At 33.7% G+C, this 27717-nt stretch overlaps 1 protein-coding gene and 2 long non-coding RNA genes across 3 annotated transcripts in view; 2 read left to right on the top strand and 1 right to left on the bottom strand.

The window, feature by feature from the left end:
• The window catches only part of LOC129004237 (dual specificity protein phosphatase 22-like), a 51383-nt gene that overhangs the window by 10768 nt on the left and 12898 nt on the right, over positions 1–27717 (bottom strand). Inside the window, exons 2-3 of the mRNA XM_054432727.1 lie at positions 25741–25857; positions 1618–1742 (exon numbers count right to left, since the gene is read on the bottom strand). Coding sequence (XP_054288702.1) covers positions 1618–1742; positions 25741–25857 — 242 coding nt within the window. The remainder of the gene's footprint in view (positions 1–1617; positions 1743–25740; positions 25858–27717) is intronic.
• Positions 16261–17142, top strand: LOC129004239 (uncharacterized). Its single transcript, XR_008491687.1, has 2 exons — positions 16261–16491; positions 16947–17142. It is a non-coding gene; the product is annotated as an uncharacterized LOC129004239 (long non-coding RNA).
• Positions 24129–25087, top strand: LOC129004238 (uncharacterized). Its single transcript, XR_008491686.1, has 2 exons — positions 24129–24436; positions 24892–25087. It is a non-coding gene; the product is annotated as an uncharacterized LOC129004238 (long non-coding RNA).

Raw genomic sequence — 27717 nt, 5'->3', positions numbered from 1 at the left:
GATCAATAAGTTGTCTTGTTATTTTATGAACTTTAAAAATTTATTTAAACGAAATATAATAGTTGATCTTTGAAATATCTGCTATTACAATCAAAGAGCACACGTTTTGTAGTATTTATCTTAAAATTTATAGAATCATTTAATCGACATCAAAAGTCTCCATGTTTATAGAGCATGAAATGCATATCATTATTTTAGGTTTGTATTAGGATGGGAATTTTAATTAATTGTTGCATCTTAAGTCAAATTGCTCTGAGTTTGTATTTCCTACTCTGTGTATAATCAATGCTTATAGTCAGTCTAACTACAGTAACATCCATAATCCTGGCTCTCACAAAAGCAGCATACAAATTGTCTATATGGATAGGACAATAACTGAAGCAAACACCTATACAGGCCTTCTTACTGTACATTCAACTAATTATTAACATTTCCCATATTACGGCAAAGACATCTCTTCCCATATGAAACACTTAGCTAAGATACTTAGCCTACAGTAAACAAAAGATTCTTCGTGCTGCTGTTACGTTTTACGATTTCTGCAGCAATTAAAACACAACTGAGAACTACTCGACCGTATTCTCGAGCAAAAAAAAAAAAAACGAATTGCTGAATGAGTTGGAACTCATTTATCTCAGTGCGGTAGTTAAATAAATGGAGTAGCCTATTATCTGATCGATGGACATAATGAGCCACGATTTTCCCCCTCATTATCCTGTCATTCGACCCTTAAAAATCGCACCCTCATCACCCCAGGCTAGCGAGTACATGTTGACAGTGTCGTGTAAATCGCAACATATTGAAACATGTAGCTGATGCTAAGTGTATTATCATGTGACTTTTGATTGGGCGATATTCAAATTGACATACATGATCACTGTTTCCACTTACACGGTTGTTTGAAATAATTGAGAGCATTAAAAATTATCTACAGATTGAATGAATAATTTGAATTGCTGAGAAATTGTAGTGTTTACTTAAGGGCGAGTTGTGAGTAATTTTCTTCATTTAAATTTAAATCGTACAAAGGGCGTAACGGAATTGCATAATTCTAATAACTGTGGGACTTACTGACCTATCATGGGGTTCTAAATAGGTGGGGCGATTCGAACATTGATGCAGCTTTGAAGTTTTCCAGACAACGAAAATTCGAAGAGAAACTTGTAATGTAAAAAACGAGGTACATATATCTGTGTAATCTATCTATCTATATATTAATAGGCAAGCATGTTTCTTTAAAACCTTTTTTCTCAGCTCGTGTGAATCGTAGGGAAAATCTACGCATACCGTTGGAAAGCTATTTTCCTGTAGGTGTGCAGAATCCCTTTATAAATTTAAATAGGCTCAAAGATAAGCACAAAAAATGAGTTTAAAAATTTGAAAAAATTAACATGGATCTTATGCGTTGCTATGCTGGTTACGAAATAACAACGAAATATAAACAGAAAATCAAAACAAATGGAGGAAACTCCAATCACATGTTTTATTTACAGTGTGGGGTGAAAATAGATAAGTGAGTACATTACATATTTTTGGTCGAGTTTCGACCACTGGACGACCTCTCGTATTATTTAAACGTATACATTTCACAACACATTATAAAAAATATCCACTTACCAATGAATAAGGACGTTGCCACCACGGAGTCGTGCCGCGTGGATAAAGTCGTTACATAGAGGAAAGTATTGTGTAAGGTTCTGGTCCGGGGTGTCCGCCGCCATCACACACAGGTAGTGTTTGTCCTGCAACACACATAGAGTAATGAAGTGTTACATAGAGGAAGTATTGTGTAAGGTTCTGGTCCGGGGTGTCCGCCGCCATCACACACAGGTAGTGTTTGTCCTGCAACACACAGAGTAATGAAGTGTTACATAGAGTAAGTATTGGGTAAGGTTCTGGTCCGGGGTGTCCGCCGCCATCACACACAGGTAGTGTTTGTCCTGCAACATACATAGAGTAATGACGTGTTACATAGAGGAAGTATTGTGTAAGGTTCTGGTCCGGGGTGTCCGCCGCCATCACACACAGGTAGTGTTTGTCCTGCAACATACATAGAGTAATGACGTGTTACATAGAGGAAATATTGTGTAAGGTTCAGGTCCGGGGTGTCCGCCGCCATCACACACAGATAGTGTTTGTCCTGTAACACACATAGAGTAATGAAGTGTTACATAGAGGAAGTATTGTGTAAGGTTCTGGTCCGGGGTGTCCGCCGCCATCACACACAGGTAGTGTTTGTCCTGCAACACACATAGAGTAATGAAGTGTTACATAGAGGAGGTATTGTGTAAGGTTCTGGTCCGGGGTGTCCTTCGCCATCACACACAGGTAGTGTTTGTCCTGCAACACACATAGAGTAATGAAGTGTTACATAGAGGAAAGTATTGTGTAAGGTTCTTGTCCGGGGTGTCCGCCACCATCACACACATGTAGTGTTTGTCCTGGAACACCCATAGAGTAATGAAGTGTTACATAGAGGAAAGTATTGTGTAAGGTTCTTGTCCGGGGTGTCCGCCACCATCACACACATGTAGTGTTTGTCCTGGAACACCCATAGAGTAATGAAGTGTTACATAGAGGAAAGTATTGTGTAATGTTCTGATCTGGGGTGTCCGCCGCCATCACACACAGGTAGTGTTTGTCCTGCAACACACATAGAGTAATGAAGTGTTACATAGAGGAAAGTATTGTGTAAGGTTCTTGTCCGGGGTGTCCGCCACCATCACACACATGTAGTGTTTGTCCTGGAACACCCATAGAGTAATGAAGTGTTACATAGAGGAAAGTATTGTGTAATGTTCTGATCTGGGGTGTCCGCCACCATCACACACATGTAGTGTTTGTCCTGGAACACCCATAGAGTAATGAAGTGTTGCATAGAGGAAAGTATTGTGTAATGTTCTGATCTGGGGTGTCCGCCACCATCACACACATGTAGTGTTTGTCCTGGAACACCCATAGAGTAATGAAGTGTTACATAGAGGAAAGTATTGTGTAATGTTCTGATCTGGGGTGTCCGCCACCATCACACACATGTAGTGTTTGTCCTGGAACACCCATAGAGTAATGAAGTGTTGCATAGAGGAAGTATTGTGTAAGGTTCTGGTCCGGGGTGTCCGCCACCATCACACACAGGTAGTGTTTGTCCTGCAACATACATAGAGTAATGAAGTGTTACATAGAGGAAGTATTGTGTAAGGTTCTGGTCCGGGGTGTCCGCCGCCATCACACACAGGTAGTGTTTGTCCTGCAACACACATAGAGTAATGAAGTGTTACATAGAGGAAAATATTGTGTAAGGTTCTGGTCCTGGCCTTAATCAATGACCCTGGTAAAATAACGAGCTTTTTTCAGTGACAAAGCTGTCATCTCTAACTCTCATGCTATCTTTACTCAACGTCACCTTCCCCCTCGTCTTGATGCTAGAGAGATGGATCTAATCTAATCCTAAAATAATTATGGCTCATCCTCAGAAAATGTTTGCTAAAAAGATAAATGCAGTGTAGAATGTTGGTAATTCTGTAGATTTCCGTAGCTCACCATAATGTTATTGAGGTGAGCCACTGCTTATCTACAGTGTAATAGCAATAGCATTTAGTATTAGATACTGGAGAAGTTACTCGTGTCTTAGGAGGCCACAACAGTTAAAACAAAAGGGTAGATTAAGCCAGGCCACTTGAATATCCTGTATACAGAGTCAATGGTAATAGTCTGTACCTAAATTACCTCTGCTAAAATCTACTTGATGTTGAATTTAATAAGTTTTACTGTTCAATGTGTTTTGCGACGTTCTGTTGCAGACAAGAATCGTTTCTGTTAAAGTACAGCTTCGAACTAACTTTAAGAAGTCTGTGATTACCGTTTACCTTTAACTGAAATGCAATTCTTCATCTTCAAAATTGTCGATAAAATAGTACTTTTGAGTAAACCGATAAAATAAATAGGTAAGAAACACATCGTTGAGAAGAAAGTGCTAATCGAACATTTAGAGAGAATTAATTTGGTGACAATTGATTAGTACATTTAGTTTTTTCGCATACTTAATGTAAATAAATGGTATCCTCAGCAATCTGACACTTTCAATCTTTCTCCCATAAGCTTGTCAACAACCTTTATCATGGGTAAACGGTGGGAGTAACTATGATAATTTTGTCACAATAATAACAAAAGTTGCAATATCTTTTGAACCGTAATTGTTACAGTAATGGGGGATGCATTATTTTGTTTAGAATTATAAGGTCCATAACATAAATTTTAATCAAAACCGGGGGTTTTTCAAAATCCGATTTTTGTAACTTTATGGTATTTTTATAGGAAAATAACCTAAGTTACAAAAACCTATAAGCCGTATTTTTTAACGAAATGGGATTTGTACCATTTTGTTCAGAATCTAAATGACTATAATATACTAAATCTTTTTCAAAATCGTTCGGGCCATTTTCTAGAAAATCTGATCTTTCCCTTACGTTATGGGTTTTTATATAAAAATCCCCTTAAAAATCAAAATTTCAAAACAATGAAAAAATGCCGGGAGATACCATGGATTAGTACATATATACCAAAATTAATCAAAATCGGACTACCGGTGTAGTCTGTAGCTCTGTACACATCCACACATACAGAGACATCACTTCGAAGACCACTTTTTTGGGTTCAGGGGGGGGGGCAAAATAAATATATCCATTCAAAATTCAAACTCTAAAATGTTGACGAAAATACTACTTTCTCCGTATACTATGTATAGGAGGAGAAAGTAAAAATATATTTTATAACAATCAGCACTAACTTGGCCCAGATACAAAAGCTAACTTATTAATGTTATAAGTATACAGGGTGAATTTTAAATGAGTTCCCCCCCTACTTTTTTCTACATTTCTTAAGATATCATCTCCGGACCACGTCAGAACATTGTTGAGTAGTAAGTACTTCATTTTGACCGGGTATACATTTTTGGCCACCATCTTGGATCCGCCATATTGGATACAAAGTTTTTTTTTCAAATGTAAAGGTAGGGTTGTGACCCATTATTTCAAACTAGAATTTTACGCTGATTACAATGCCGCAATTAGTTTTTAAAAATCTTGATCAGTTCTAAAGTTATGAGGACTTTTAATAACTTTATTTTTAGCGCATTTTAACATTGTGCATCAACAAACTAAGACCATAATCTCAAAATAGTGCTAGATAAAGATAAGTATACACCACCATCATTGTCGACATATTTTCACTTGGTTATGACGGATGTAGTTTTTTCAGCCGCCATCTTGGATCCGCCATTTTGAAATGTGACCAATTAATTTAAATATGAAGGTGGTGTTGTGATCCATCATTTTGAGCTACTTTTTTATGCTGAACTCAATGCCGCAATCCGTTTTTCATTTGCATCTTTGGATTTTGAAATATTGAAATTTTAAATAAGAGTATTTTAATATTTCATCAAGAAAGCTTGATAACCAAAAACGGATTGCAGTATTGAGTCCAGAATAGAAAAGTAGTTCAAAATGATGGGTCACAACACCACCTTCATATTTAAATTAATTGATCACATTTCAAAATGGCGGATCCAAGATGGCGGCTGAAAAAACTACATCCGTCATAACCAAGTGAAAATATGTCGACAATGAATGGTTGTGTATACTTATCTTTATCTAGCCTTATTTTGAGATTATGGTCTTAGTTTGTTAATGCACAATGTTAAAATGCGCTAAAAATAAAGTTATAAAAAGTCCTCATAACTTTAGAACGAATCAAGATTTGTAAAAACTAATTGCGGCATTGTAATCAGCGTAAAATTCTAGTTTGAAATAATGGGTCACAACCCTACCTTTACATTTGAAAAAAAAAACTTTGTATCCAATATGGCGGATCCAAGATGGCGGCCAAAAATGTATACCCGGTCAAAATGAAGTACTTACTACTCAACAATGATCTGACGTGGTCCGGAGATGATATCTTAAGAAATGTAGAAAAAAGTAGGGGGGGAACTCATTTAAAATTCACCCTGTATAAATAAAACTACCAAATACATGAACTAAATTCAATCCTATGAATTCAGTGAAACCATAGATTTTGGCTTTTGCAAGTCGATTTCTTGTTCAATAGAATAGCATGAATACTGTTATAATATGCGTTTCTTTCAGGTCCGGTAAGTGTAGAGTGCGTTAATGCAGAAAACGTGTTTTCCGCTTATTCAAGGGTAGACTTTACAGCTTACACAATAGACTTTGGTTGTTATGCCATTAGATAAGTTAAAGTTAACAAATATTAGGCAAAACAGCAAGAAATGAATAGTAAATATGAAAATACATTTTACGCCTACTAGACAGAGATACGATGAAAAATGTCTTCCGCCAATAATAAAGATGCCAAAACTACAAGGGAGTAATTTATGGTGAAACCTTGAATACATTTTCATTCACTTGCTTATTCTCTTTATCATTCTATAGGTACTCAAGGTGTAAGCGTTGTGTAAGCGAGCGGAGCGAACTGGTTTATATTAGTGGATAGAGCGCGGGTCTTCGGTTCCCGAGGTTCCTCGGTTCAAATCCCGCCAAATCACCAATGGATTTCATCTAAGTGATAATGCCTCAACCCCTAGGTCTAGCCAAAGTAATGTAAAAAACAATCCCAGGCTCGTGCCTAGCGTCTTAGAGCAAAAAAATGTGTAGCCTAAGTGAAACACAATTTTGAAACTCCCAATTACTTCTGAATATGTTGATAAAATATTTTTACTACGAACAAGACGAACCAATAATATCAATATTCAAAGTAAATAAATTAAAAAATAACTACATCTCGAAATATTCAGCCCAGAATCAGAAACGGAAAAGAATACAAATCCAAAAAACTTAAATAACAGATGTGTGCCTTGTATTCCATTTGATTCTTTCGAATTAAAAAAAACCTCAGTTTAATCGTTTTTAATAAAAAAATATTCCATCGCAGTTTTAATGTTTCATCATTCCGTTTGTAATCAATAAATTCACGGTCTTCTCCTTTTTGCACAACATAGGTAATAGATGTTCTGCACATCCATCATCATGTCCCAAAAACCTACCACACATTTCTGTAAGTTAAAATTGCTTTCAAGTAAAATAACATTTTGACTGACATATTTTACTAAAGAATTATATTATTTCACATGTATTAATGGCATTACCAAACCACACCAAACACGTAACATCGCCAATAAAGAGATCCAACTGTCGTCGCGTGCGTCAAAGCGACAAACATATAAAAGAGAAATCAGCTGTTCCAATGGGTTAACGACCAAATGATTGTTGTTTGGTCACGTGATGTTGTACACGGAATCTGATAGGTCGATGAACCAACTTACGTGGACAAAGTTAGCAAAGTTATAAGTTTTACACATTAATTATAAGTGACCTGCATTTCTATCGGGAACCTCAAGTCACGGGAAAAGTTGCTTGTTGCATGAAGTAGGGGCTTGAACATGCAACGTGATAAATAGGTTACTCAGAAACGAAATGGTACGTGTTTAAACTTTTTGACTTGAATCGTGGTTAGGTTTGTATAACAGTGGATAATATATGGTATCATAGTACTATAATAAATTAAACATATAGATTTTACATCCTTAAGAATTAGCTAAAACCAATTTTAAGTGGGGTGTTTTACTGTCTACGCATTGTTGTTTGGTATTAATTTAATTTTAAAACTAATTTAAATAAATAAAGTGTTATAAAAACAAGAGCTGGTCCCGTGGCATTATTACCAAACAGAAAAGCACAAATTGTAAAATCTACAGATTGAATGGTTTCCTATAAATTAAAAGAGAAACTAGACCATATGGGCACACTCTAAACATTACCAATACAAAACACACATTAAAATGGTCTTTGGATTTTACCAAGATGAGCAGTCTAATTGTACCGAAGTCTATGACAAGATAAAAACTATTATAAAAGTTTAGAGACCTTTGTCATTACAGGATAAAAATAATGTAACCTTTTTTCCAACTTTAATTGGCAATGTTTATTATTTTATGGACATTTAAATTTAAAATTGTTTTCCAAGAACAAAAAATAAACTTAGGATAACTAAGATAAATATTTGTTGATCAATCCTAGTTCAATCCTAGGATGGATCAGAAACATTATAACCAACCGAAGAAAAAGTTGATAGTGTTAAAAATATATTTAGGAAAATGTTTGGTCTAGAAGGTATGAATATAAAACCAGAAATAACCAATAAGATCGTGTATAAAGTCATTGTAAAAATGGAAAACCCGTGATTTAGGTTGGTGGATCATGTTAGGAAAAAAGAAATTGTGTACTCATTACATAGAATTAATCGTAAATCTATTATATCCTCAAATAAATGTTTATAGCAAGAAAGTAATATAATAAATCAACAGAGACAAATAGAAAATTCGACAGTTTAGTGTCACACCTATTTAAATCAATACTGGTACAAAACTTAATCAAGAGAAGAAGAAAATGAGAATAAAGGAGAAGAAGAAGACGGCAAATGACGGAGACGAAGAGGCTCTTCTAGTGAGGGCTCATTAACAGCGGTTCCTGACTCCTAGGCTTAGAGGTCCTTAGTCTGAGCACGAGTCTTCCTCTGCCTTTAAATGTTTACTAATTACTTTACCATGATATTAAATTATATTAAATTAAATAACATTATAGCTGGAGTGGTTATAGATCGCATGGTAATCAAAAGATCACCTGTTCGATCGCGATATAAAAAAAATTGTAATGGTTTGAAATTGGACCCAGCTGTCCTTGTGAATCGGACATTGCTTAGAAACAGCTGATATTAGTCGTTACAAATTTCATTCTGCACTCCCTGCAACTCTCCTTTACCGTCAATAGAACAGTTCTTGTTGTAATCTAATTAAATATTGTCATCCTTATATTTATATTTTTGATATTGTTTCAATAATGACATTACAATAGTTATTTGTGCAACTAGTGAGCAAAGTGAGCAATTGACTCACTCGAGAGAAATACTTACTCACGAATGGTTTCTCGAGTGAGGCAATTGCACTTTGCACTCGAGTTGCACATTATATTTTTCCTACAGTTACCATAAACAAATAAATTGGTAAAGAAAAGTAACATATTTTTACACAGAAGTGAACTTTTAATATGAAATGTTACAACAGTACAACAGCTGACCAGCTGATATACAGCTAGTGCTGCCAACGTATTTCGCGCGCGTACGACCTTGTCTGCATGTTACGCGCTCACTATTTCGTACCTTCACGTTGCAAATCTGGAGTGAGTGAGACAAAGTAATTAGAGTGAGACAATTTTAACATTGTCTCACTGATGAGCGAATTGGCCACTTTGCTTTCTCAAATCAGTCAGAGAACAGGTACATTGTTAGGTAACTGTACGAAAAAGACATTTTCCCCTAGTTATAAGTTTGCACTATGAATTACTCTTGTAAACATTATCCATGCATGTTCAATCCTAAAATGTACTTGGCATATGCTGTTTTGTAGTATTATATAATTAAATAAATAAAACTATTATGTTGGCATCGTACATATCCAATTTATTTTTCATCATTCCACTACAGAGTAGAGTGGATTTGAATCTGATTAGTGGAAATATGACATTAAACAAGGAAAGAAGAAAATGAACATTAGGACTGACAATAAGGAAGAAATAGAAATGTAACAAATATGTAATATCTAGTTTTCGATACATTTTAATACATACATAAACTAGCTCTGGTTGATTTAATTAAAGGTTTGGTTTCATTCTATCCTTCACAAACGCGTATTTACATTCTTAACTATATTGTGTTTATTGTCGAAAATTTATAATGGAACGGTTTAAAACCTTTTTACTAGACCCTTATTTTTCAACAAACCCCAATGATAACTTAATAACTCAGCTTATAGAGCTTACAGGATTTATAATATCCGAGATCAAATAAACTCAGGTATGTGAAGGCGAGCACTATTACCACTTCGACGTTCTTTTACATTCCAAAACAAAGAAGAAATTGTGATTCCACTGTATGTAACATTCCAACGTCACGGCATGTAGCGTGGTCAAGGGAGGTCCAAGTTGTATCATCGGTGATAAATAGAGGGTGGGCCCTAAATATCACCTATGATTGCAATAAGCTGCAAGGAGCTAGATAATGAAAATCTACACCCGTTGGAATAATGTACTTTCTTATCTAATTTCAACATTTATTATTATTACAATAAGAAAGAATGTGAATGTAGAATGGAGGAAGATACCATTTGCAGCTTTGTTACTGACTAATATCAGCTGTTTGATCAGCTGTTTCAATTGCCAGAAATATTTGCGTAATATATTACCATGAACAACATAGGCTTTTAACTGCAATGTATACAAACACTTAAGGATGATCGAAAATATATAAGTAATATATAAAAATATATACAGTATATAAAACGTATAACGCATAAATGGGTTTTATTGCTAGCAATATTAAACCGTCTACAATCCATAGAGCACATACTAGTACTGAATACTACTGTATACTTTGCTTTAATTTAAAATCAAGTTTACTGGTGTATTAAAAATTAGACATCTATGTCTATAAAAGAGGAACTATGCATGTATGTATGTGTGTACCTTATGGACTCCGAAACCACTCGACAGATTGTAATGAAACTTTCAGTCATTATTAAGCATTATTAAAGGATGGTTTGTGTGAAGTTTGGTGCAGATCCGTCAAAAGGGCTCCGCCCCAGAGGGTTTTAAGGGGTCCAATGTCAGACTTTTGGAACAACATTTTTTAGAAGGGGGGAATTGGGTACTAGGTTTTGTAAAATGTACTTTGTATGCTAAAACAAATTGCATCACTTTACAACTTTTACGCCTTCATTTAAAGGCTTCCAATAGACATCCTTTCACTTATTTTCAGACCTGCAAGTTATTTTGTTCTATTAAAAAAATATATATATATTTTTCATATCCAATTACCCCAAAGGGGGGAATTGGGTACTACACCTATTATACATTAAAATGACCTATTAAAAATTCTGGGAAAATGGGTCTTATTAAGAAAACACAAATAAGCATTTTAAGACAAGTTTTAGTCTCTTATCATTATTTTTGACAATTTTATAGAGCGTTAAAGTTAATTTTTGAAAACTTTACAGTTTTTCAAAGATATTTCTTTGTAATAAATCCTTATAACCTAGGGTTGTAAAAATTGTATTAATTGTAGCTTCTTAGACATACTTAAACATAATACAAGTTGGATTATTCTAACTTATTACAAAAAAAAGTTATAAGAAGACAAAACTTTGAAAAACTCTTATGGTCTTCTGCCTCTAAGCCGATGTGACGGGGGAATTGGGTACTAAGCCACAATTTCTTTAATGTTCAATGCACAGATGTCATACCAACCTAAAGCAATTCCTAACTACCCCCTAAAAGCATATTCTAACTAAAAAAATAACAGATGTATTGTTATCAGGCAAAAAAATATAGTACCCATTTTCCCATGAGGGGGCAATTGGGTATTAACATTTTCAACCCCTAAAAAATTCACTTAAAAGTAAATTTAAAAATTCCTAAACTTCAGAAAATTACTATTAGTATGTATACTTTGCTCTTATGAGATAAAAGTAAATATTTTGCAGTAACTGAAATTTTTATAGTGTTTCCAAGGTTACTCGGGCCAAGTTTGATAGGCACTTTAAAAATTGAAAAACGTAAGGGGTGAACAAATTATTTTTTAACTCGTTTCAATTTCAAGATAACAACCTAAAATAAATTTGAGGTTTATAAAACATAACTAGCTATCACTACAGATTTTTGAATTTTTTCTAATAAAAAGCATGTATTTTTTAAAAAATTTCAAAAAAGTTCATACCCAATTACCCCTAATGCCCAATTCCCCCCTTCTACCCTAAATATAATTTAAATGCAGATGTTTACTTTCACCAACTGGTTTGTAGGTTTTTTTTGCTGTTTTTGGTATGGCCTACATTTTTATTATTTATCGTACAGAACAAATTATTATTTAAAACAAAAACTGTTTAAGCGCAACAACGCACACCGGGTAACTGCTAGTTGTATAATATTCGTATATCGCATTTCATGTCTGTACATCAAGCAGCCAAGCAACCAGTGGGCTGATGGTGACGTGATGACGTCAGCTTAACTTTATTGGTTCCTCCTTACTTATCGATGCTCACCTGATCCAATGATATATTGTATCTCAACTTTATTACATAAATAAACGTTCTTTATTCTTATATGGTAAACATTAGGTCACTCCTTTGTATTATTGGGTTTTGTATACCTAAGTAGACATCCCTATGGATCTACAGCTATTTTTAAACAAGAGTTAGATTTGAATGAGAAACTTATAGTGTGCTACTTCAACTTTGTATTCTCCCTTGTAGTTTTTTGTTAAATGATGAGACATAAGATAAATAAATTCTCCCTTAATGGCCTTAATAGATTCACATTATTTATAAGGGAAATCAGAATAATAACTGTAAAATATAATCCAGCTCTAGGCATATTGTACCTGTCACTTAGTTTCTTCAATTAGAAAAGTATAAACTCTATTTATAATCAAGAAAACACTGGTTGTATGTAATAGAACACAATAGCGACATCGAGCTGGAATTTTACTCCAGTCCAAATATACAAAATTACTCTCGGCAGCATTAAATGTAACTTTATTTTAGGTAATTTCTTGTTACAAATAACCAGACATGTTTAAGAATTATATCATTGCAGTCGGCCAAGGAACAGTTCAGGTTTACACACGAGTTTTTTTTTTTCTATAAACAGACACAATAGTATATTTCGTACCTAGGGCCGAAAATGAGGTTTTGCTGGCTCTAGATTATTTTTAAGTTCGAGACGAAGTCGCTGCAAAACCCTTTCGGCCCGTGGCACGAACACTATTTTTCACCACACTATACAATTGAGAAAATGTATACAATAAATGTACACTTAATAGTCAACACAAATAAAACTTTAAAGGTTATGTGAAGAAATATTAAAGAAATCAGCAGAAATAATAATAAATAGTTGGTAGGCAGCGCAAGAACACAAATCTATTGCAATGCCACTGCGTGCGTATTTAATACGACACTAGAGGTCGTACAGTGGTCGAAAACTCGACCAAAAATATGTATTGTACGGACTTCTCTATTTTCACCCCAAGCTGTTTACAGCGTGTTGTAAAACATATGATAGGAATTTATTTCATTTGTTTTGATTTTCTGTTTATATTTCGTTGTTATTTCGTCACCAGCATGGCAACACATAAGGGCCATGTTAATAAAAAAATATTAATTCATTTTGTGCTTATTTTCTAGCCTGTTTTAATTTGTAAAGGGATTCTGCACACCTACAGGAAAATATCTTTCTAACAGTATGCGTAGATTTTCCCTGCGATGTACACGAGCTGAGAAAAAAGGTTTTAAAGAAACAAGCTTGTCTATTAATATATAGATAGAAAGATTAATAATTTAAAGTCGGGACCACGTAAGTTTGCAGTTGGTGGCAGCCAATCACAAGACAAGGCTAGTGCAACGTTGCCACATCGCACTAATAAAATATACGAAACAATATTTTCAAATCAGCTGGTATTTATTAGATTTGGCAACACCACACGGTTCTCATTGGTTCATTCAAACCCGTAAATAGGCTCCTCCCTCAACTGCAAACTTATGTGGTCCCGACAATAAGTAAATAAGCGAACAGCTGATTTTTGACCCTATGGATGTAAAAACCTACTTGATGGCCAAATGACGATGACAGCTGGTATGGACAGCAAAACGTAGCTTTCAGCCTCCAATATTAACATTTTTGTAAAACAGCTAAAACATATAGGCTATAGCTAAAATATATAGGCGTGTATAGATAGTGTGGTCGCATCTGAATACACAACTGAACTACGTATTATAAGGTGTGTCCTTGATTTAAGAACAATGAGGCAAAATCCAACATTCTGTTGTTCATAAGATGCAGCTTCATACTCTTGTATTTTACACTTTTGACTTGGAATACTAATATTGTTTAAACGTGTAGATTTGTCGTATACTCTTCTTTTCCTATCGGGATTTATTGCATGCACAGACTGCATAAATCTAAGAGACCTCTTCTTTTATATTGCTTTAGATATGGGTTGACTCGCGTATGAAACGTGGGCTACGTATAATAAATCGTAGTATTATCAAAATATAGCAAAAGTATGCACTAGTACTATCCATTTCATCCTGTGAAAAATTACAGCCTTTTCAAGATTTTTGGAATTTGCGTAGTTAAAATTAGCTACTCGCATGGTAAATTATTTATTTGTGTTCAATACGCCAAATGTATGACCAAGCCACACCAAAAAGGTTATTGTGAAATATAGCATTACATATAATATATACATATCATACAAGTAATTATATATTTTGTTTCTCGTAGCATCAAAAAACTTTGTTAAGAATGCTGGATCTGTATTGTTGAACACCCTGTCGGCGGCTCATTATACTTTCTATGTAAATAAAAATTGGCTTAACTTAGTTTTCTTTGGTATGTAGTCTATCAGTGATTGGGATTGAAACCCGGTGAATAGTAAGAAGTTTTAAGGACTTCTGAAATTTAAAACTCCTAGAGTAGTCTCCTCTGCTTTGGATTATGACTGCTAATTTCTATCGATTGCTGACTACTTACTAATGACTAAGCACCAAGTAAAAATAATCCAATCTACTGTTAATACTAGTCTAATAATATAGTCATTGCTTTTAATTACTCCCAAATGACTTTCTATCTTTGCATGTTGTATCATGACTTGACTGCTAGAGTATTCCAACTTAGGTTGGGCGTTTGTGTGTTGTTAGTTGTAATGTGTTGGTAAAGTTGTTTCACCTGAGGACGGGATCAGATTCCAGATCCCAAAACGTTGTGTATTGTTTTTTACTATTGTGATGGGAAATGTCCGCAATAATCAAAGATTCTAAATTAACTTGCAAACCTAATCATGTTCAAAAAATTCATATTATCTACCGATTCCTGACTATTACTACTCACTAGAGACTACGCTTTGAATACGAAAAAAGTAACTTCATTTCGTTGTCGTTTCTTAGGCAAGGGAAAAATTCTCTGCAATACATATACCACAACATGAAAAGCTATACAATAGTTTCAAGTTCTCAAACAGCATATGAATTCAAACTCAAACTCTGTAGTTTCGCTTTAACCTCAAAGAAAGGTGAAGCTGTTGTGGTAATATAGTAACAAAAGAACGCTATCCATAAATAAAACTGCATTCCACAGAATGTCATATTTCACCTCATTGGTTCTACATCATGGCCAAAGCTTTATCCTTAAAACTTCAGTTGAGAATATAAATAAGTCTGTGTTCAGGTCACTGATGATTTGTTATTGTTTATAACACTCAGGCTAAGCTGTTTCTTGGCCGACGCCCTGAATGATCGATTAGTTGAATAATTTACCCCTACTTGTAGTTGCCGCATAACATTGCTGATTTGGTCAGGTGTTATGCGGCAAAAGCTGCGTGTTAATCGTTGGTTTGGCGTGACATTTTTCACGAATCTTGTATTTCATGCGGTGATTTCCTAAATGTATGGATTTCTTTATGTGTTGAAATCGAATAAAGTACAACTGATTTTAATGGTGGAGATACTTTTCATACCAAGCCTACTCACACTTTTATCATCAATAACCCCCCCCCCCCGCCCTTTATATATTTAACTTGCTTTAAACACCCTTATTTGATTTAACTTATTTCTAAAAAAGCTAATTACAGTTTTAAGGTGAAAATATCTGATAACTCTAAAGTTCGTTCATCTCTTCTTTTGAGTTATTAGTCTAAAAAATTAGAAAAAATGACTAACTAAATTATTAAAGTTAATTTTCCTAAATTCTAAGGTAGTATAATAATTGTTGTAATTTTCTAATTCAAATTCCATTTGAACTAATTAGGCACGTGTATGTGATGTATTGCATGCCTGATTGTGTACAGTATGTGACTAATATTGGATAATTAGTGTCTCTCTACTAGCTCCTGACCCATTAATTTACTGTCATGATTGTAGCAATTAACTGTGATCCGAAACAGGAGAACAAGTCGTTTTAAAGACGTCTTCCCGGAACACACCCCTATTTGAGCACATTTTCCGGACATCTTGATTACTACCACCCATTGACTACCAAATATCGATTATTACCTATTGACAACCGACTACCGACTACTGACTACAGATTACTGACTACTGACTTACTGACTACTAACTACTCACTATTGTACTACTATGTAAATATTTTAATTTTCATCATTTTAAAACAAAGTAAATTAAATGAGCACTTAGGATAAAATACAGTATATGATATAATTTGTTGTTTGGTTAAGAAGAGCAAATCACTCTAACCTGTTGGCTATCCTGCAAATCAGCTGTTATCATCCTTGGTCAAAGATGAGATTCATGGTAAAGTCATTAGTTCAGTTCTAGTTCATGTCTGGGCCCCATAGCAAACACACACTCGTTGTCATGTAAGCTACAAATTATTTAATTATAATATTAAGTTGAACAAATGTATAATGTATTGTATTTCAGGTATCAAGACTCTTATATGGTCATAAATAATGAATTCATATTTTTGCAAGTCATCACAAAGTGTAATATTGTAATGTAAATACAAAGTCAATTTCCTGTTACAGATTGTATAAAAAGCACATGTTTCACAAATATTGAAAATTAATTAAATATTATTCAAGCTATGCTAATTAATGTTAATATGTTTGAATTAATAATTATGTGATGATTTTATATAACTTCACCTTGAGAAACTGTTAAATTAAAATGTAAAGTAACAATTGTCACAGTACTATTCATGATTGTTTTGGTCAGGAAATCACATGCTGTGAAAGGTGTGAATATATTTTAAAATGCTCTAATATTAAAATAATGATTACCTTTTACTAGTATTTTCTGGACATATTTCCAGAACGAGTTTCAAGTGTGCTGTGGCTACCAATTTGACAACTCGAATCCGAGCCCTGGGGTACCATTCCGGTGCTATATTTGCAAGTCTACTGACTAAAGTAAGACTGTTCTCATTTATATTAGAAGTAATTAGTTACAAGAAGTAATGTACTTAGAAGGGAAGAATTTGATTTAATTAAATGTCATGTATATTACTATGAAGATCGTTGATTGCTCACCATTTAACCAATTGTAGTATAGCCTATGAATATCTGAAGAAGAAAATAATATTTAATATTTAAAAAGGCTAGACAAGGCAAAATTAAATAGTAAAGTACTGTTTGTTCCAAAATTGGCATATAATTGGGCAAAGTGATACATAGGGAACCAACACTGCTGCTATCTAAAACATCTTGTATATTACCCTATATCATCAAGTGTTTGAACAAAAAGTGCAAATTATGCAATTAATCATTTCACCATCAAATGCAAGCACTTGGTTCAAGGCTTGCGGTACAAAAAAGTGCGCAACTCTGCTAACTTGTCAACTTGCCAAATTTAAAAAAATTAAATATTTATTTAACAAGCAAACTTCAAGCTAAATACAAATCAGACTGTCAATATTATATGAAGTGATTATATTTCAAGCATAATAATCACAGGGAAATTAAATGGTGAATTAAATTGAATAATAATTTTCCGTAATGGAAAAATTCAATATTAATTATTTGAGTAAGGACGAACTCAAATATGAGATTTTGTGTAGAAATCAAGAATCTACACATGATAATGTAGAAGCATTAAGAAAGGAACTACGGTGTATTATAAGTACATTGCCAGATATATCTAACTTAACTGGCAAACTTAGTGTAAATGAAGAATTTAACACAGTACAGGCCAAAATAGACTTACTAGGGTTATTGATTGAACAAGCTGAAGAAAATCCTACTAACCTACAAATAGCTAAGATAAAGGCTAAATTAAGTCATGTACAGTTAAGAATCACTAACCTAAAACAATGTCAAGTCATCCCAAGTTTAGCTATCACACTAGAGCAGCTAGAATCAAAGATAAGAGATCTGTCAGAGAAATTTTTAATAGTTAAAAATAAAATATCTGATCAGGATTTAGAAATCTATCAAGAAAATCTAAATAAATCATTATTAGAAGAAGAGGAAATAAATGCTAAATCAGATTTAGATGTAAATGTAATGACAACATCCAATGAAAGCTCCACTCCCATTAAACAAAATCAAGTAATAGTTAATGAAGCTAAAACTACACTTGAAGCTAACCCAAACTTTTACCCAATGATTCCAGTAAATGTGCAAGACCCATCAATTCAAATAGCTATGTTAAACTCACAGCAAGCTCCAAACTCAAATCCAAATCTAAGTATTTTCAATAAGTTATCTAACCCAGCTGAAGCTTATTTACATAATATAACAATCACAAATGGACTTGACATAAACCCATTACTCGCATTTTTAAGAAATTTGGTTAAAATAAGATCTGAAACCAATTTAACAGACTTCCAACTTTATGAAATTTTGCCAAGCTATTCGCAACCTCCCCTCAGTACAAAAATATTACAAGGGAAAATACAGGGAATAACTTTGGATAAAGTACATGAAGATATTGTCAACACTTTCATTCCAATAACATTGAGAGAAAAACTTAAGCAAGAATTAATATACAGACCCCAATACCCAAATGAACCGTTATCTTTGTACATAAACGAGGTCAAGATAAGCAATCAGATCCTTAAAACTAAGTTATCTGAACCTGAGCTTATTTGTTTCATCAAGAACGGATTGAGACCAGAAATTAGGAATCAAATAATTTTTGAAAGTAATCCTAAAACATTCAGTGACCTAGAGCAATTATGTATAAGCCTCAACAACATTGGATACAATGATTACTTACGGGATAACATGTTTACTAACCAAACTCAAGTCCACAACTTCACACCTCAGCAATATTGTCAACCCACCAGCAATAACTTGAGACCTAATTTCACACCTCAGTGTAATCAGCATTCTAAACCTCACCAAAATCAAGCTAGACCATATTATTCAAGCTCTAATCATGATGCTAGGATTAAAACATGTTTTAATTGCAATAGAACAGGTCATATTGCTAGCCAATGTTATAGGAAGAAAAAAAAACTCATAAATGAGGGAGTATTGAGTAATACTAACTTAAATACTTGTATTCCCGATGACACCAAGATATCTAATACTGAAAATCAATCACCTGAATATAAAACTGAGTTGAGAAAAATAATAAAGGATTGGAATAAATTCAGGAACGTAAAACATAACCGAGTGAAAGTATATGTAAATAATAAGCTACCTTGTATTCAAGTCAATGTACATAAAAATTTAATTGTAAATACTTTATTGGATACTGGAGCCAGCCAAAACTTCATAACACATGACCTATATAAGCAACTTAATAAATTAAAGGTTGTAAAGTCATTAACAAATTGGAAAGGTACCATGTTCGCTGCTAACAATAGCGAAATAAACGTGTTGGGTAAATGTAAATTTAAAATCAAGATTGGTTCATTTACTTGGAGGGAGGAATTTTTAGTCATGAAACATGACAACTATGACATGATTTTAGGCATGCCATTTATGTCAAACAAAGGACTGATAATTGATTTAGAGAATAATGTTTGCTACTTCAAATATAAGCCTGGAAAAATAATAAAGCTTAACAATTCATTAAATGAAGAAAATGAATCATTAAATGAAATGTTAATTGGTTGTTCTGACATGAGACAGGAAGTTAACGAATTAATAAATAAGTATCAAAATGTATTCACAGATAAAATTGGTTCTGCATTAAATCTAGAGGTGAAACTTGAAGTTACAGATAACATTCCAGTAAGTTCCAGACCTTACTACTTAAGTCCACCAAACTTACAAAAAATGAAAACCATAGTTGACGATTTATTAGCTCAAGATATCATTGAAGTATCGACTAGTCCATATTCATCACCCGCATTCCTCACCAAAAAGGATCGATTAGTTATAAACTATACAGAACTAAATAAGAAACTCGTAAAAATGGATTACCCTATAGGTGACCTAAATAACCTATACCAACATCTACAAGGAGCCCGATATTTTTCTGTAATAGACCTGAACAAAGCATTTTTACAATGCCCTTTAACAAAGGACAGCCGCCATTTAACAGCTTTTTGCACATCATTTGGTAAATACCAATATAAGCGAGTCAGCTTTGGACTTCAAGTAGGTAGCAGCGTATTATCAAGTTATCTTGATGGTTTATTTCACGACATAAACTTTGTATATTTAATAAAATTCCTGGATGACATTGTAATTTATAGCAAGGACAAAGAAGATCATCTAAAGCATTTAAAGGAAGTAATAAACCGCTTATCTCAAAACAACCTTACCGTAAATGTAGAAAAAGCCAAATTTTTCTGCAGGGAGATAAATTTTCTTGGCCATCGCATAAAAGATAACACTATATGCATTGATCCCGAGCGCACCGTGGCCATTAAAGATTTTCCCGTACCGAACACAGTAAAACAGGTACGCAGATTCGTAGGTATGTGCGGATACTGGAGCCGATATATCCCGAGATACTCAGATATATGCGCGCCATTGCATCGACTTAAGAGAAAGGGTGTTAAATTTAAATGGGATAATGAATGTCAGGAAGCATTTGAAAAACTAAAGCAACACATAAGTAACCCACCGTTATTGCAACTGGCAGATTTTAACAAACCATTTGTACTACAAACGGATGCTTCTAGCATAGGTGCTGGTGCTGTACTCTTACAAGCCAATGACTTAGAAGATTTATTAGCGATAGAATATTTTTCCCGAAAATTTACAGATGCAGAATTAAAATATTCCATCTATGAGAAGGAAGCCTTAAGCGCTATCTATGCCATGGAACATTTTCACCAATATTTGGAAGTGAGAAAATTTAAACTGATTACTGACAATCAAGCTTTAAGTTATGTCCTAAACACAAAGCGCAAGATTGGACGTTTAGCTCGTTGGGTAGAGCGATTAATAAATCTAGATTACAGTGTTGAATTTCGTCATGGTTCCGAAAATATACTGGCGGATTGTTTATCAAGATTATATGCGGAAACTCCTAATGAAGATGATCAAATAACTTCGGAGTCACATCAAGAAATAAATATGATATTAAATAAGTGCAAAACTGATAAGAAGAATGCAACCCAAAATCACACTAGAACAAAATCTATGAATGAAGGAGATAACAGATCACCGAAGTCATCCATTGAAGATAAACATTTTTGCAATTTAGTAGATGAAATTCCCTTAGCATTCACACAATTGGAATACCAACAGAATAATGACGCTGACTGTACTAAGATAAAAGCTAGTACAACAAAAGGAGAACATAGTAACTGTTATTTCATGAAGAACAATATTTTAATGTACAAAAATAGCAAAGATAAACCACGGATCTACTTGCCTGAAAAGTTATTTAATCTAATATTTACATTTTACCACAACACCATTTTTGGAGCTCACTTTGGAATTGCAAGAACTACTGCCAGAATAAATGAATATTTTTACCATCCTCAGTTAAATAACTTCATAGCACAAAAAGTAAAAGCTTGTAACATTTGCATGATGTCAAAAAGTACACAAAGAAAATATGAGGGAAAATTAATTTCAATTACTGCTGAAAATGCTATGGATACAATATACATGGATGTATTAGGACCTCTAGTACGTTCCAAAAAAGGGAACAAATATATATTAGCATTACACGATGCATTCACGAGATATACTTGGCTATACAGGGTGATTGATATAAGTGTGCCAGCCGTTTTATTCGAAAACTATAAGAGATATCAAAAAAAGTTAAATGGTAAGTGCCTTGGATTTTTTATTTAAAAAATTATAGTCAAGTCAAAAAAAATATTTTAGCCTGCATTTTTCCAATATGGCCGCCATCTTTGATTTTTCTTACAGAATACCCTGTATTTTATGATGTATTCTGGTAGAAAAAGTAATTTTAAGACGATTTTATTCTTGTAATTTTTTTCATAAACCTAACCGTTTTAAAGATAATAATGGTTAAAGTTTTGAAATTTTTGCATGAGAAAGAGTTTCGAAGCAAGCATGCCAGCTGTTTTGCTCGAAAACCATTCAAAATTTCACAACTTAAACCATTATTATCTTTGAAACGGTTAGGTTTATGAAAAAAATCACAAGAATAAAATTGTCTTAAAATTACCTTTTCTACCAGAATACATCATAAAATACAGGGTGTTCCATAAGAAAAATCAAAGTTGGCGGCCATATTGGAAAAATGGTGGTTAAAATAATTTTTTTGACTTGACTATAATTTTTTCAATAAAAAATCCAAGGCACTTACCATTTAACTTTTTTTGATATCTCTTATAGTTTTCGAATAAAACGGCTGGCACACTTATATCAATCACCCTGTATACATTGAAGGAATGCAATTCAAAATCCATTATTGAAAAATTGAAATGGACATTTGCCAACTTTTCTATACCAAAAACAATTGTTACAGATAATGCTAGTTATTTCGTATCAAACCAATTTAAGTCATATTTATTTAAACATTTTATCAGCCAAAGATGTACTCCTGCATATAAAAGTAGTGGAAACAAAACGGAACGCATTTTTAGAGACCTAGGAGCCGTATTAAGAAGTTTTTATCATGATAAACAAACTGAATGGGATACAGAGCTGGATTTAATTCAGATTAGTCTCAACACAGCTGTAAACTCTTCAACAAAATCCAGTAGCTTCAAACTGATGTTTAACCACGAGCCTAGCTGCGCCTTGACTAACCTATGGGACATCAAGAGCCTAATTTCATCGGAATTAACCTTAGAAGAAAGAAAAGAAAATCTGAAGAAAGCTATAATGAATGCAAGAAAAAGTATCCAATTCAACCGAAACCGTCAGAGATTCTCCGCTTCAAGAACTAAACATCCATTTAAGCTAAATTGTTTAGTATATGTCAGAACGCATTATTTAAGTAGCAAAGTTAACAAGTTTTGTAAGAAACTAGCCCCCAGATACATAGGAATTTTTCGCATAATACATTGGTTAACTGATGTAACATGTTTGATACAACGAACTAGTGACCCACTTGATGTTAGGAAGGTACATATAATAGATTTGAAATTATATGAACCAGGTTAATTGAAACGAGTCTAAGAATTGTACTTTGTATTATAATCGCATTACTAGAAAATGTAAATAAGAAAAAGGTTAAGATGCAAAACATTACTGGGAATACTTGGAATTTTAACTTGTTAAGTCATGTAGGGAAAAGTTAACATGAGATAACATGATGAGATTCAGAGATTGAGAAGGGAATTAATTATTTTATGTATGTTATTTAGGGATGATTTAAGGTCGTAATACAATAATTGTGTAACGTAACGATTTGGATTAGAGTTTACAACGCGAAAGATTTCGGATATTAAAAGGTTAAATCACAAGAGGGATGCATGACTTGAGTTAATGTGTTGTATGCTAGATGATGAATGGGATGCGAAAGTTGTATATTTGTGTAAAAATGTAGAGAGAGAATGAGAATTAGTATTAGGAGACATTAATTGCTGTACATAACACTTCACTACACTGAACGATTGTATATAAATGAATTTTAAACACTAAAAACACACGATTTAACACAAACACAACACGACACACGCACACGTTAAACAGATACATAATGAAAAAGAAGAATGTGTAGCTAGGAATAAAATAATATCTGAAATCACGCGACCAGTATTGCCAACGCAACTTGTTTCCTTGTTTGAGAAATACAGAAATGTTGTATTTAAATAAATGTATTACGATTTTAAACTCACAGACATGGTTTGGTTTATATTATAAAATAATGAATTTTCTTGTAAATAGAGGTCGTTTAGTAATTTGAAGGGCAAAATGTATCAGTTATGAAACTCATATCGGTGAAATGGATGCAATTAAATAAGTTGTATGTAAAACATGAGGTTGGTATTACAGTAATAATGCAATGACCCGCCGCCTGGTCAGTGCTGCGCTCAGACAGCAAAGATGTGTACTATTGCGGGTTATCAGCTGTGCAGTACGTTGTCTTAGCATTGTTGATAAAAAGGCACGAATTCAAATGATAAATGAAGAGAAGGAAATATTATTTTAAGTTATAATAGTTCATAAGTGAAAGTGTTTAGTTTTAAAATAGCTGAAAATTGAGAAGCGTGGGGATATTTTGTACTACTATGTAAATATTTTAATTTTCATCATTTTAAAACAAAGTAAATTAAATGAGCACTTAGGATAAAATACAGTATATGATATAATTTGTTGTTTGGTTAAGAAGAGCAAATCACTCTAACCTGTTGGCTATCCTGCAAATCAGCTGTTATCATCCTTGGTCAAAGATGAGATTCATGGTAAAGTCATTAGTTCAGTTCTAGTTCATGTCTGGGCCCCATAGCAAACACACACTCGTTGTCATGTAAGTTACAAATTATTTAATTATAATATTAAGTTGAACAAATGTATAATGTATTGTATTTCAGGTATCAAGACTCTTATATGGTCATAAATAATGAATTCATATTTTTGCAAGTCATCACAAAGTGTAATATTGTAATGTAAATACAAAGTCAATTTCCTGTTACAGATTGTATAAAAAGCACATGTTTCACAAATATTGAAAATTAATTAAATATTATTCAAGCTATGCTAATTAATGTTAATATGTTTGAATTAATAATTATGTGATGATTTTATATAACTTCACCTTGAGAAACTGTTAAATTAAAATGTAAAGTAACAATTGTCACAGTACTATTCATGATTGTTTTGGTCAGGAAATCACATGCTGTGAAAGGTGTGAATATATTTTAAAATGCTCTAATATTAAAATAATGATTACCTTTTACTAGTATTTTCTGGACATATTTCCAGAACGAGTTTCAAGTGTGCTGTGGCTACCAATTTGACAACTCGAATCCGAGCCCTGGGGTACCATTCCGGTGCTATATTTGCAAGTCTACTGACTAAAGTAAGACTGTTCTCATTTATATTAGAAGTAATTAGTTACAAGAAGTAATGTACTTAGAAGGGAAGAATTTGATTTAATTAAATGTCATGTATATTACTATGAAGATCGTTGATTGCTCACCATTTAACCAATTGTAGTATAGCCTATGAATATCTGAAGAAGAAAATAATATTTAATATTTAAAAAGGCTAGACAAGGCAAAATTGAATAGTAAAGTACTGTTTGTTCCAAAATTGGCATATAATTGGGCAAAGTGATACATAGGGAACCAACACTGCTGCTATCTAAAACATCTTGTATATTACCCTAATATCATCAAGTGTTTGAACAAAAAGTGCAAATTATGCAATTAATCATTTCACCATCAAATGCAAGCACTTGGTTCAAGGCTTGCGGTACACTATTGACAACTAAATATCGAAAACTGGCCATTGACTGACGACCACTGACTATTGACTACTGACTACCGACTACTAACTACTCAATTCCATATTGACGTTTAACTATTACCTGACCTACTATTTTAACTGACTATTATTTTAACTGATTACCGACTACTGACTATTGACTGACGACTACTGGCAACCATTGACTACTGACCACCAACTACTGACTATTGACTAATGACTACTCATATGACTACTATCTATTGACCATTGACTACAGACGATTGACTACAGACGATTGACTACTAACTACTGACCATTGACTGCTGACTTTTGACTACCAACTACTGATTATTGACTACCTACCGAGTGCAGTTTTCGTGCGGCGTCGTGGATGGCGACGATGTGGGTGATGTTGAATCTGTCCAATTGTTGTGCATCTTTGGAGTCCCTATAGTTGCCCACGTACAGCCCCGGCAACACCTGGAACAGGAGTACGGGAAGAGTAACAACACCGAAACGTCACATTTAGCATATTTAGTCAACATTGCTATATATGTAATATTTCCTTAGTACTCCATGTTGGACTATGGTTTATTCTGCCCATGAAGGTAAACCTAAACAAAGTAAAATAAACGTCAAAAAACAAGTTATGATTAGTTTACAGAAAATATGTAGCATGAAATTATAGCCTCTAACAGTCCGCGGCGTTGGTGTGGCAACGTCGCACCGACCTAGTGCAATAGCAAAATCAAGCGTCTATTTCGCTACATGAATAAACGCTCCATTATGAACTAGTGTAACAGCTGTTTGAGTAGGACGGGAGTGCGGCGTTGCCACTTTTCTCTCACCGCGGCCTTGTATTAGAGAAGGCTATGATAAAATACATTTTGCACTGGTGAATAACTCAATGTTTAATACTACACTAAAATGTGTACTTAGTTAAACGTTAGATGAGAAGTCCTAGATAAACATTCCTTTCTAAATCCGATTCTAATGAGATTACATTCAAATCCTTTCTGGTCAATTCCAAACCCCCAACTGTAGCTGCGTTGAGTGTCCTGATTTAATGGAGTTTGTCCTGTTTGCCTAGTTACATTGGCCCGAGTAGTTGCTTTGTCTTTCAGGGAGGATCCCCCGAGACCTTACATCCTGACCTACATACAATACCATTCACATTGCTACTATTCACCAGTGAGTCTATAAATAATATTATTGCTATCGAATACAAGTGGAGGAAGTCTTTCAGTACAAAAACCTTCTCACCACAGAGATCAATTTTTTTCTGGAAATTTTGACCTAATGCTTACGAGCTTTGAAACACCCGATTACAAAATTATCACACTAAGTGAACATTACAAGTAATTGAAACCAGGCTTGTCCTAGGTTTAAGCCTCTAAATTAACAGTGCCCCCTATAACACATGATTTTTTCATGTCTACGCCACCATAATTTTACTTCATGGGTTACAGGAGAAAGTACTTAAACGTGTTTTAGGGAATGCGGTTTCCATGTGTTGGGGATGTACCGGGAATTGAACCCGTTCCTCCCTCACCGAAGTCCGAGACGTCAACCACTAGAGCGCAACACACCCAATGGATTTTTAATTTTTAATTTTTATGGATTTCTGACAGTCAGTCATAAATGTCTGAAAACTGACATGGTTCAATATCGATGGAACATAAGTGATAACGAATTTAATATTGGCTATTAATACTTGTATATTGGTCTAACAGTTGAAATTATCATATTAGTTATGTTGGGAAATATATATAATATGAAGAACATCTTTGTCGACTAGGGCACTAACTTTTTCCAAGACAGGTGGAACTTAGAGGTAGGCTCCAAACCATCCGGGCAAGAAATTGTTTCACAGCTAAATGGCTTTTATTGTTGTAATTATAAGCCGGCCTCCAAGTATTAAACCTTATTTGCTCTACAACGTCCTATAATATCCGTTCAAAACTATTTGCGCACCTTCAACAATACTCATTCAATAGATCACTTAAATTTTACGACAGAAGAAGATTTGAAGAGTCAAATGGTTTTCTTCAGTCTTTTATGATTTGATTGGAGTCGTTTGCCAAAGAGTAATACTATTCACAATTTCGCTATGTACGAGAAAGTATCATGTTCAAAATTTCATGCTTTCAGGATTGATTATTTATTTTTTAAGACAGTACATTGTATTATAGCAAGGTATATTTGGAGTTTGGATTTGAGGTTATGTTTGTAACAAAAAAAGTACATATAGTTTAGCTACTTATTGGTTTAAACGATTGAATATGTAAATAGTTATGATTATGAATGTAATAATTATTTCTATAACTTGAAAACTGTTCA

This window comes from Macrosteles quadrilineatus, unplaced genomic scaffold (assembly GCF_028750875.1).
Source record: "Macrosteles quadrilineatus isolate MER2022 unplaced genomic scaffold, UCM_ALF_1.0 Scaffold_9__3_contigs__length_116548681, whole genome shotgun sequence".
Lineage (NCBI taxonomy): Eukaryota > Metazoa > Arthropoda > Insecta > Hemiptera > Cicadellidae > Macrosteles > Macrosteles quadrilineatus.
This window is presented reverse-complemented; position numbering and strand designations above follow the sequence as displayed.